Source organism: Rhodamnia argentea, chromosome 7 (genome assembly GCF_020921035.1).
Source record: "Rhodamnia argentea isolate NSW1041297 chromosome 7, ASM2092103v1, whole genome shotgun sequence".
NCBI classification, from domain to species: Eukaryota; Viridiplantae; Streptophyta; class Magnoliopsida; order Myrtales; family Myrtaceae; genus Rhodamnia; species Rhodamnia argentea.
The window spans coordinates 29,607,863-29,618,909 of NC_063156.1; the positions used below are offsets into that span (position 1 = coordinate 29,607,863).

At 40.2% G+C, this 11,047-nt stretch overlaps 2 protein-coding genes across 9 annotated transcripts; one reads left to right on the forward strand and one right to left on the reverse strand.

Moving 5' to 3' along the window:
• The first annotated feature begins 3,338 nt into the window (after positions 1-3,338).
• On the forward strand, positions 3,339-8,184 carry LOC115749534 (TITAN-like protein). Of its 8 annotated transcripts, none has more exons than XR_004016348.2 (8): positions 3,339-3,894; positions 4,190-4,316; positions 4,493-4,820; positions 4,902-4,981; positions 5,805-5,841; positions 6,018-6,445; positions 7,232-7,306; positions 8,047-8,184. XR_004016348.2 is itself a non-coding variant. In XM_030686389.2 (8 exons), the coding sequence occupies exons 1-7, from the start codon at positions 3,542-3,544 to the stop codon at positions 7,261-7,263; spliced, it is 1,380 nt and encodes a 459-aa protein (XP_030542249.1). In that variant the 5' UTR covers positions 3,339-3,541; the 3' UTR covers positions 7,264-7,306; positions 8,047-8,184. The 8 variants fall into 8 exon arrangements, 6 of the variants coding, with proteins under 6 accessions (XP_030542249.1, XP_030542250.1, XP_030542252.1 ...); XR_007199269.1 differs by lacking the exon at positions 8,047-8,184 and adding an exon at positions 7,607-7,723; XM_030686389.2 differs by having other exon boundaries at positions 7,237-7,306.
• On the reverse strand, positions 7,589-9,092 carry LOC115749492 (glucuronoxylan 4-O-methyltransferase 1). The gene has a single exon (XM_030686316.2). It carries the CDS (start codon positions 9,036-9,038, stop codon positions 8,070-8,072), a length of 969 nt encoding a protein of 322 aa, XP_030542176.2. The 5' UTR covers positions 9,039-9,092; the 3' UTR covers positions 7,589-8,069.
• Between the last annotated feature and the right edge of the window lie 1,955 nt (positions 9,093-11,047).

The window sequence follows — 11,047 nt, forward strand, 5'->3', positions numbered from 1 at the left end:
ATTCTCATGAGAAGCATGATGATGTTAGTGTCTCAGGAAAGGAACCTTAAAAAGACCAGAGAGCCACATGTCCTTTCGGCAACTCAACTACTTTTTCATGATGAAAGGCTGTAAGTTCCAGCTTCCATCACTTCAAAAAATCGTCTGGGTTTATCAGAAATCCAAGTACTCGAAAACTTTTAAATTTGCCATCGACAATGTAATGATGAAGAAGGCATTCGGTAATGAATTGCTCCACATCCACATGTATCAGCCAACATCTTCCACGAAAGGGAAAAGAAAAGGCGAGCACAAAAAGATGCTCGAGAGAAACATTGCATCACCAAGAGAGATAGTTGCTAGTTATGCAATTGTTGAATGCTATTTTCAATCAACCAGAACTGACGAATATAGGATACTCCGAAACTCAAACATATCGCGTAAATTTCCGCGAACTTGAAAAGCAACCTGGTTGTGCTTCTGTCTTGCTTGTTTTGCCAGGCGATCAATCAATTCCGGCTCTTTCGTTTTGTTGGTGTCCTTGTTAGTTAGTTTAGTTAGTTGATCAACGAATTTGGATTAACAGGAAACTTGGGGTTGGCGGGAAATGAGGGATATAGTTAGGCTTAGGCAAGTGCTCCAAATAGTCCGGGCCTCGTGAAGAAGATCCATGCAAAATTGGCGGGCTTGGGCCACATCCAAAGTCAAAGCATCTCTTCCCTCTGACCGGTCAACCATTTGTCGGGTTTCCAATTTAGGACCCCAGCGTAATTTTCCTTCTCGCAATGTGAAATCGATTCTCAATGATTGGACTTGAAACCCCTTCTCCGCCTGTGGAATTGAAAGATTGTGGGGATGGATGGTGAATTAGACAACGCTCCCCTAGTTTTGAGGGATAAAACACCGACTTAAAGGGTCTGTATGGTAAGACTCTCTGGAAAGTATTTATGTTTTAAAAGTGTTATCAGAACACTTTCTGAACTGAAATGCGTATCGTTGAAAAATGTTCCAAAAATGTCCTGGAGAATACTTTTGAAAAAAGAAACACTTTTGAAGCAAAAAAAAAAGAAACAAAAAAAAAAACTTGTTTCTGAATTTTAGAACACTTATTATAAACAATCCGAGGGCGAGCTTGTGCAAGCCACCGCGGGTTGTCGGCCGCCGTCTGCCGCCTTCGGTCACCGCCGGCCGCCACGGGTTGTCGCCGAACGCCGCCGCCGATCGCTACCGGTTGCCGCCGACACCGGTTGTAGATTCTTCCTTTTGGTGAAAAAAGTGTTTTTTTTTTTTGTATTTGCCAAACGCGTTTCTGTTCCAAAAAATGATAGCTGGGAACGTAAACACAAAAAAATATTTTTATTCCAAATATGTTCCCAGGGAACGAAACGTTATCATACGTAGCCTAATTAGATCAAGAATGCCATCGTACTCACTTGATGATTTTGATTGAGTAAGTACTTTCATATAAAACAAATTCTAATTACTCGTCAGTTATGATTACTATGAATTCATAACTAATGATGTGTTTATTTCTAGGAAAATCTCATAATAATTGAAAAGGCTTTTTCAAAATATCATTTTTTTAGAAAAATATTTTTCCCTTCTTAAATTAGGAAATTGATCGATAACTTTCAGCTAATCGAATGTATTAAAGTTCAAAAAATTAAAATTTGCAGAAAATTATTTCACTCAAACAAACACAGTCAAAGTTTGAAAAGGATGGTAATTTATAATCTATCTTTTCCTTTATTGAATTGTAATGATCAATGGACTTTTTAGCGGCCTCCCTATGAGAAGGCAATAGTATGACATATTGGCAAAAAACTCACATCTTTAGGATAAAATTAGGGAAAGTGAGGACATAAAAATTGATAAATAAGGAAGTGTGACAAAATATTTAACCAATTGGACCACATACGAGCGTCGTAATCCTTAGATAAAAGTGTCCACAAAAAGTTCTAAACTTATTGAATTAATGTCAATTCAATCCTAAAATTTTATATTTGTGCCAATATAGTCCATCTAACCAATTTTGAACGGAAATCATTGATATGAACGCCTGTTGTCATACGTGGCATGACCACACCAATGTGTACATTTGTAATAATATTTTGATTTTTTTTTCTTTTCTCTCTTTTTCTTTACTCTGTTTTTTCTTTTTTCAAGTGAGGGTCGGCGGCCTTCACCGGCATTGGGCGAGGGTATCATAGCCCTTGTCGAGTACTAGGCAAAGGCTCGCGGGCTCTTGCGATGGCTAATGAGGGTCGCGATGCTTTCGCTAGATCTAGGCTAGGCATGGGTGTCGTGGCCCTCGTGGGATCTTGGCGAGGGCGGCAATGCCCGAGCTTGGGGCCGGGTGAGCCACCTTAGCCCGGTGCTGGCGAGGGGTTGCCGATCGACCCTTGTCACCATTAGGGGTGTGTATGGTTCGAACCGGTCCGGTTCCGATCCTCAAATTTTCGGGACTAAGGCCCGGATAAGGATTGGCGGTTCGGTTCAATCCCATTAGGACCACTAACACCATCTATTTATAGAAATTTAATCATTGGATCTAAACTAACAACTTCCAATCTCAACCATACAACCTAATAAACGCACTCTTGACCATCGTGCAACTATCATATGAGTACTTATAATCCTAAAATAATGAGAAAATACTAAATTAGGAAGAAAAGCACATCAAACAATTGAAACCGAATTATGTTCCTGTATCATTCTCCTCGAACTGGAAAGAATCAAGCTCAAAGTGGGATTACACTTGTACTTCATTGAATCCAAGTGCAAACAAAATAATGGGTTTGCATAATATACTCAAGACAAAACATAAATTGAGTCAAGACAAAATAATATCAGAGACCGCATATCGACAAACACTATTGGAGGCTAAATTGCGAAGGTAAGACGTGAGCATCGAACGAGAGGAGCAGATATGGGAAAATTAAGTCAACTAGTTTTTCAAAAAAAATTAATTTTTTTTATATAATTGTATGTGTGTATATATATTCTGAGCGGTCCGGCCTGGTCCCATGCACCATGGAATAGAGGACCGAATCGCCCTCTTCAAGGACTGGACCAAACTAGCCATTCCGGTCCAATTTGCTCATCACTAGTCACCATTGGTTGTGCCATGTAGGATATGACCAGCATTTACGTCGACGATTTTTTAATAAAATTGAACGGATTGACTCAATTGGTACAAATACAGATTGTTTAAGATTAAATTAACAGAATTAAAAGATTTGAAATTGAATTGGCACTAAGGTTGGAAGTTTTACTTCCCCGTTATTCTTCGAATCAAGTTTCAAGTTTCAAAGGAATGCTCACCAAATTGAGTTTTCGTGCAACTTTTTTGGTTCCCGCCGTGCACAACTAAAACGACGAACAATGACTGGAACGGCGCGTTTTCTTTAAGCATCCACTTCTCCCGCCGCGAAAGTTGCAGAGACCGAGAAGTTCTCCAGTTGAGTCGAGTCGCATCGCACGAGTCTCCAACGTCCCGCGTCGTCGACGCCAATCGGGTTCACTCCAACAGCACTCATTCTCCGATGAGTATCCCATAAATATGGGGGGGAACTATTCACCGCGTCGGAAACCGAACCCTAACTCTGATCCTGCCGTCCCGATCACCAACACCAAGAAGAGGACGGCGGCGGTGGCGACGACGAAGAGGAAGAGCGGCTTTGAGTTCTGCAAAGTCTGCAAGCTCAATCATGATAAAGGACAGCGTCACAAGTACTTTCCGAACCACAAAAGATCACTCTCCGAGTACCTCAATCGGTTCCTCTCCAAATTGGACGACGTTCGGTACTTTCTCGACAACCCTAGCCCGCTTCGCCCCGAGCACGTTTCTCGCAATCGGTTATGGTGCGTCTTCTGCGATATCGACGTGGAGGAGCTCGATAGTTCGTTTGCCTGGTGAGGACATTTCGGCTAATTCTCGCCTTTGTTTTTTTGACAATTAATTAGAGATAGATAGATAGATAGAGAGGGAGGGAGGGGGGAGTCCAAAAGATTAGTTGAATTTGGGACTGGTTGTATCTTCAACTTGCTTCCCATGTTGCATAGTTATTTCTCTATTTCTGGCTTATGTCTGCTGGGGGATAATTGTACTGAATCTTATTGGCCAGGTGTCATTCTTAGTTTCTTCAATTCGTTCTTTCTATATCCCTATTAATTGAGTTGGGTTTAATTGTTGGTGTCACGGCGGCAGCGGGAATGCAATTAATCACCTAGCAGGTGCAGATCACCTTAAGAATCTGAAGCATTTTATTTGGAAATATGGTGGTGCAATGGACCACCTGGACGATTTCAGAATTTTGGATGACGATGTAGCTAAGGTATGGTCTAACAAATGCTCTTAGAGTGATTTTGTTGCCCTCGAGTTTTAAAGGTGTGGGTACTATGTTAACCTCTTTATTGTTTGAATATTGTTCTCTGGTTGGCACCTTCTTGGTGCTTTGTTTATTTTTATCGGTTGACATGGATAACAAGAGAAGAACTGCTGCTTGTGCAGTGGGAAAAGAAATGCGAGACATTGAAGAAAGAAGTCGCATTATCTGGAGAAGGATCTCATGGACCAATATGTGTACTGTCAAATGATATCCAAAATGAACAGAACTATGGGATTGTCGAGAATTTTAGTAATAATTCTGTATATCATCGTCATGAAAACTTTTTGAATGCTGTTATGCCTTTACAATATTATACAAATGAGTATCAGATATCTCAAACTGGACCTAATGGGGTTCCGTACACTTGTGGTGCATCTCACACTTCCACCTTTTCATTGCCCATGGAGAAAGATCCTGAAGTATTTCTCCAGAGCTCTAGTGGTTCAACAGGTACAGAAGTAGTGCAAAGTGTGACTCGTTTCCTTTAAATACATTGGTAACGCTAGTAACTATTTTATGCAAATAATTCAGGGAATGGAAGTATGCGGTGCTCCAGTCTCTATCGAGATACGAACAAGAACTTTGTTTCCAGTGGTTTCATTGGTGATAGTGTGAGTTCTGGATCTCCTCCTGTGTCTTTTTTGAATTTGTTGCTTGAGTTTCTTTGTAACTCAACCGTCTTTTTTTGTGGTTGCTTTGCGTATACACACTACCATGCATTGTAGGTTTTCAAGGAGCTAAGTTAGCACCACTCATTTCCTGTTTTAATGTTTAGACTATGAAGCTCAGAAAATGACTGTCGTTCCTTTCTCCTGGTTGCTTTTGGTATACAGGATGTTCCACTTAGAATCCTTTTATTTGCTGCTTTTTTTGGTTTTTACTCTTTTGTAACAGTTTAACTTCTGAAAGAGTTACTCATTTATAGTAGCAACGCTGATTGTCGTGGGATGCAGCATCCCTGTTCTCAAGTCTTTGTTGTTTGTCACTAGACAACAATGTTTTTCAATCAACATATGATGTACTTTACATTTTAGATAAGTTGTTCGTTTTCCTACCCATTAGGTACATTATGTTAAACTTGAAGCCTACCCGAATTTCTCCGCCACGTGAGATGGCTTTGTCGCTTTCTTTATAGCGTGACCCTTTCAAGTTAATTTCCCACTTCTTTCTGGCCGTGCTGCTGAAGAAGAAATGGCTTTATTTCAATGACTCTATTTGTTTCTGAAATGTCTGTCCTAATTGAGTTTCGTGCATGCAGTTCTTGCGTTGCATCCAATGGTTTTTTTTTATTGTGGATGCCTCAATGGTCTATGGTTTCGGCATTTTTTTACTTTATGGACATTCACATAACCATACATGTGTCTCTGTATATTGTGGCTTTGATTTTTTTGCATACTTGCGTTCACTTTCATGTTGTAAAATCATGTGAATCAGGTTGGAGGGATGATGAATGGAGACAGCAGCTATCAAGGTATTTGTCTTTGCTTTTTACATAAACCTTATGTTAATCTAAGTAGGGCCTCATCAGAATTATTGTGAAGGCACCGCTCTTTCTGTGTGCATGTGCATCTGTGTCCAGGTCTGTGTACTGGAGGAAGTTATTTGCAGTTTGAGTTGATACCGGAATTCTTGTGACACTTGCTTTAGGTCTGCAGCTGCTCACTGAGATTTCTTCGTCATCTCAAGGGGATGTTCAAGGAAATGTGCATTCTGGAGCACCACCTCCTTGGTTGGATGCTTCTGAAAAAAGTCAGACAGACAACCACAGACAGCTGCCATCAGTTAGCCTAATTTCTCCCTCTAATAAGCCAGGAAAGTCCAAGAAGCTAAATCCTAAAAGGGTGGGCGCTGCTTGGGCTGAAAGGAGAAAGATTGAGATGGAGATGGAGAGAAGAGGAGAAATAATTAAGAACTGCAATGATGCTGAATGGCTTCCAAATTTTGGCCGTGTTTGGCAGGCAGGCAGTCGAAAGGAATCAAGAAAAGAATATGAGATGGAGAAAAGAAAATTGCCTAGTGTTGAAACTCAACCTGAGATGCCGACAGATGTACAGCCATACATCAGCAAGCGAATGGTAAGTTTGGATTATTGATTGTTGCAATATGATTAATACTGACTGGGTGATTGTTCTGGTTTTGTATGGAGACACCTCAACAGTCTCGTGTTGTTCTGGTTTGGTTTGTTAGCGAAACACCTTATTCACTTTTTTTAGCTCTACAAAGGCATTCTGAAAATTCTTGTCATGTGTATTGCAGTTAGGGAAAAGTTCCTATTTTATGGTTAGGCTATCCATATAAGCGGACCAATTGAATGATTAGATGACCTTTTTCTGTTTTTTTCACCATTAATACATTTGACCGACTTTTGTTGACAACCCAGAGTGTTATAATATTTGTTCAATGTTGATATCATATCCTGTGAGGTCCTCTTTTTTGCAGGCTTCTAGTTTATTTGTTTTCTTTTGTTTTGTGTGTTGGTGTTTTAACTAGTTTGCAATATTTGGATGTTTTGTTTTGATTTTGCACTTGCGACTCAAAGCTTTTCTTGCCCAAAGGTGATTTTTTCAGGAAAGTGCAATTTCATGTTTTCTTTTTTGCCAGAAAGGTTCAGAGTATTTCGTTTCTGTTTGGCTGTGGAGCACATTGTTGCTTCACTTTTAGACTAATGGGTCGGTTTTCCATGATGTCCAATTAAAACATTGTCTCATTTTCGAGTCTACTTTTACACTGCATGGGAGGCTGCAACCAGTGTATATGGCTCATTAAACATTATGGTCTCTTTTTTCTGCCTTAATTTCTTTGTACACTTTTGGAATTAGCTGAGCAATGTGAACTAATGGGTCTTTTCTTAATTATTGCAGCGCAGAGATGTAAGCAAATGAGATTTGGTTGATCTTGGCAGTGTAAATATATCTGCGATGCTTCAGATATGTTCAGTATGTACAGTTTTCAACATATTTGCAAGCTTTCAGTTGGACAAAACCTTTCAAGGCTGCAGTAGTCTGACAAATTTTGGTTTGTGTCTGGGCATTTGCAACTATTACATCTTATTACTCTTGATTGAGGTGTCCATGTTTTCACTATGAATCAAGGAATTATCAAAATTGACTTTTGTTGTATTGTCATGAGATTTAGGGCCATACTGTTCCTTCTCTTGGATGTTGGACTGTTGGACTCTCTTTCTTTTCTCTTACTTTCAATCATTTATTGATTTTTTATTTTGGTTCCGTTTAAAGATAATTTCATGTACATGGTGAATGGGATTCATTTACATTGAATGCTCAGAAAAAAAGAAAAGGCAAAGTTACTTCAAGAGGAACTGTCTTGCAAAAGGATCTGGGATTGTCTTTCTTCTCACGCTGATAAAAGCATGGTCTTGTGTATAAGCCGCTAGCACCTTGCTGGTAAGGGAAGAAGCCTCTCCTGCGCCATATGCCAATAAATCTACACCAGAGGGATGCCTATTTGATGAAGCTTTTATCAATTGCTGTCTCATTCTTTGCATTTTGACCTTAATTGCAATTGTTTCTCATGTGGGCAATTTCCAAAACAGAAGTGGCCATAGCATGTTGTGCCACTGCCTACGCCATGCAGTTTCCATGGCGTGTCTTTATCACGTGCTCGCCCTTCTGGAGATTCTCATAATGTGTCACTTTTGTTTTCCTTATGCAATCAGATCGGAGAAGAGAATTGCACCTATCATGGTTGGGATGAGCAAAATCTTGCAGGGTCTGTATGACCCAGTATTCTGAAATTCCAGAACTTCCCTTTTGAAGAAACCAAATTCTCTTCACATAAAAACTCCCAGGAAAACCACCTCTCGATGGTGCGATGCACATCATGAACCACTACATCTGTTGAGTTCCCAGCTCTGGCTAATATGCTTGCTGAATAGATTGCTCCCATCCTTCCAGGAGCCTCTGGGTTGCTTCCACTTGGTCCATCCACCACGACCAGATCCCACTTTGTTTTGTACACTTCTTGTGGCAACCCTGTTAGAGCCAACCGGCATTTTGACAGTGGAAGCAGTGCAGCCCCGGGTGCACAGGTCGAACTTCTCCTTGCATGCTTGAGCAGTTCGTATGCCTCTTTTGCTGGTACATTGTACTGTACCTTGTATATCTGAGTGCTGCCAGGACTGGCTATCTCTGTTCTATAATTCGTGAACTTATTAGGATCGTCCTCCAGTATGATTGTAGTGCCTCCTGCATTTATTGATGAGAGGCTGAGGTATTGTGGCTCAAGACCAAAGATGAGAAGGTTGCAAGGTCTCCTATGCTTGACAAGGTTTGATAGAAGTCTAAATTCCTTAGCTGTTAGTGAGGTGGTGTAGGCAGGCGGTGTGGAAGTTGAGTTGCCTGCTATTCCCGTTAGAACCTTACTGCATGACAAAGGAGAGGTGCATGCTTGTTGCACATGTGAAGGCGAAGCTGGGAGTGGGCGAGGAGATGAAGTGGTGATGACGATTCGAATGAATCTAAGGATGGATATGGAGGCAAGGATCAATATGAAAACTGGTATGAGTTTCCTTATGCTAAATTTCATCTTCCTAGTTCCTCGGAGTGATTTGTGTTTGAACGCCTGGTTGCCTTCTATGTGAGAAGGGGCTGGAGGAGAGTAGCGAATGAGGGGTGTTGCGAGAGTGGACAGAGGTACTTCTGGGGGCATTTTCCTCTCTTTCCTTTCACCACATTTACAGCCACCTTCACATCATCTTCATAATGTGTAGAGGGAGGGTTTTTGACAATGGAAGTTGATATTGTTAGGAATCTTTTGTATCTTTCTTGCGTGAGGAAGAAGGAAAGAGGTTTTGCTTCGATTGCAAGAGATTTTTAGGAGCTGTCAGCTGGTCACCTAACTGCATTGTGTCAAATCAGAGTTGCCTACGTTTGTATCTTCACTAGAGAAACATCAGATGGTTGGTGTTCCAATCATTTAGCATATGATGGTGGTTGACACTTGACATATTCTGATGTGGGTCGGTTTCCTTTTTTTTTTTTGGTCGAATATGTGGGTCGTTGGGAATGCTGCTCTTTTGTGGATAGTTTGAAGTTGAAGAATGGAAATTGGCTGGAAGGCCATTGTCTCAAAATGATGAGTGGACAACTTGTGATGGAGACGGATCTTGTTCGAATGAAAAGCGAAAGTGCCCTCTTAAAGTCAACATAACAGGTGAGATTTAGCCCAATGAGAGCTAGCCACATTCTTTGCCAATTCTCCCACAAAGGATCATTGTTCTTGCCAGGGAACTGATTATGCAAATTTGCGCGATAAAGTAATTCGTAGGGACCAAAAAGAATTATTCAATTGCTAAGGTAGTTGGGATTTGAATAGTGATTGGGTGATGTGGTCCTCCATGGGATTTTCTGCTCTTTTCTTTTCCTTTTCGATTTAGTAGTCTATTAGGCAGCTTAGGTATAAGAATGGGTGGTCATGTGAGAGGAGCACATGAAAATTGATATGATGTTTTACTTCGAAAAATAAAATTTCCACAATATCTGTGTTTGAATTAAAATTCTTCTTTTTCCTTTTTCTATTTGAAGTGTCTAGATATTTTCCCAATTTTCACCTCCCTCTTTTTTATTTTTGGGTTGTTTGTTCCCTTTCTAGCCAATGTGCAATCACCATAAGCAGATTTATAGCCAGATGATCTTACTAGTGCTCCCAATTTTCTAACAAATATTTTACCGTATGCCGACCTTGCCTTATGCTGTGCCTCCAAACCAATCCCTGGGTGCCAATTTTTGCGAGATAAATTCCGTCAAATAGTCATTAGAATTCAATAAATATGTAACAATCCAATGCGACAAAGAAGCCAATTTTAGCTCGGTAAATTCTGAATTTGTAAAACACCCTGATGGGCTTATTATATGAACTAGCTGTCGCTCGAGTCGAAGCTCGAGCGGATGATCCAAACAGGGAATTATCTGTATTTGGTACATCGAGGATCAAACCCATCTAATCGCTAAGCCTACAACGTTATGATTGTAGTTATTTATTCATTTGGAAATTTTGAAAAAAAAAAAAGGGCAAAAAGCTCATAGCCCTTAACGAGAAACTTTGGCAAATTGGTTGTTGATTTGGGACGACATTAACATAAGAACCAACGCCCTTTTCCCTTTCTTTTCATTTTTAACCGGAGCTCTGTTTTACCTCTGACTTGGGGTTCGAAACCGGGTGAGGCATTGTAATAACATCAAATGGCATTTTTACCCACTTTGCATGATGACTCGGATCGGTTCTGGCAAGCAAACACCGTTATGGAGGTAAAGGAAAATAAATAAATCAATTACAATACGTGCTTATGACTAATCAGTGAAGAACCCTCAAGGCCCAAAGGAAACAGACCTTCACTCTCCAGAACCAGTATTGAACTATGTATTCAAAGATGTTGAAAAAAAGAAGAGAAAAAATAGAAAACTTCAATATAGGGAAGATCTTGCCTTTCACCATAAGTTAGCCTGGCGTATATACCCGTACCATATGAAGCAAGAGTCCGAAATCCAGACCGACATTCCCACATCTAAAAGATCACTAGAAGCATTTGAAATTTCCCCTTTGTCCGTGTTAAAACAAAAAACAATTTCCTTACTTTAATGTAAAAAATGTTACCATTGTTTTAACATTATAAAACGAGAACGAGAGAGAGAGAAAACAATTTCCTTTCTTTAATGTAA

Coding starts and splice junctions, on each gene's coding strand:
- LOC115749534 (XM_030686389.2), top strand. CDS start 3,542: ATGGGGGGGAACTATTCACCGCGTCGGAAACCGAACCCTAACTCTGAT. Junction 4,982..5,804: donor GTGGTTTCATTGGTGATAGT/GTGAGTTCTGGA, acceptor CATGTGAATCAG/GTTGGAGGGATGATGAATGG. Junction 6,446..7,236: donor CATACATCAGCAAGCGAATG/GTAAGTTTGGAT, acceptor ATTGCAGCGCAG/AGATGTAAGCAAATGAGATT.
- LOC115749492 (XM_030686316.2), bottom strand. CDS start 9,038: ATGCCCCCAGAAGTACCTCTGTCCACTCTCGCAACACCCCTCATTCGC.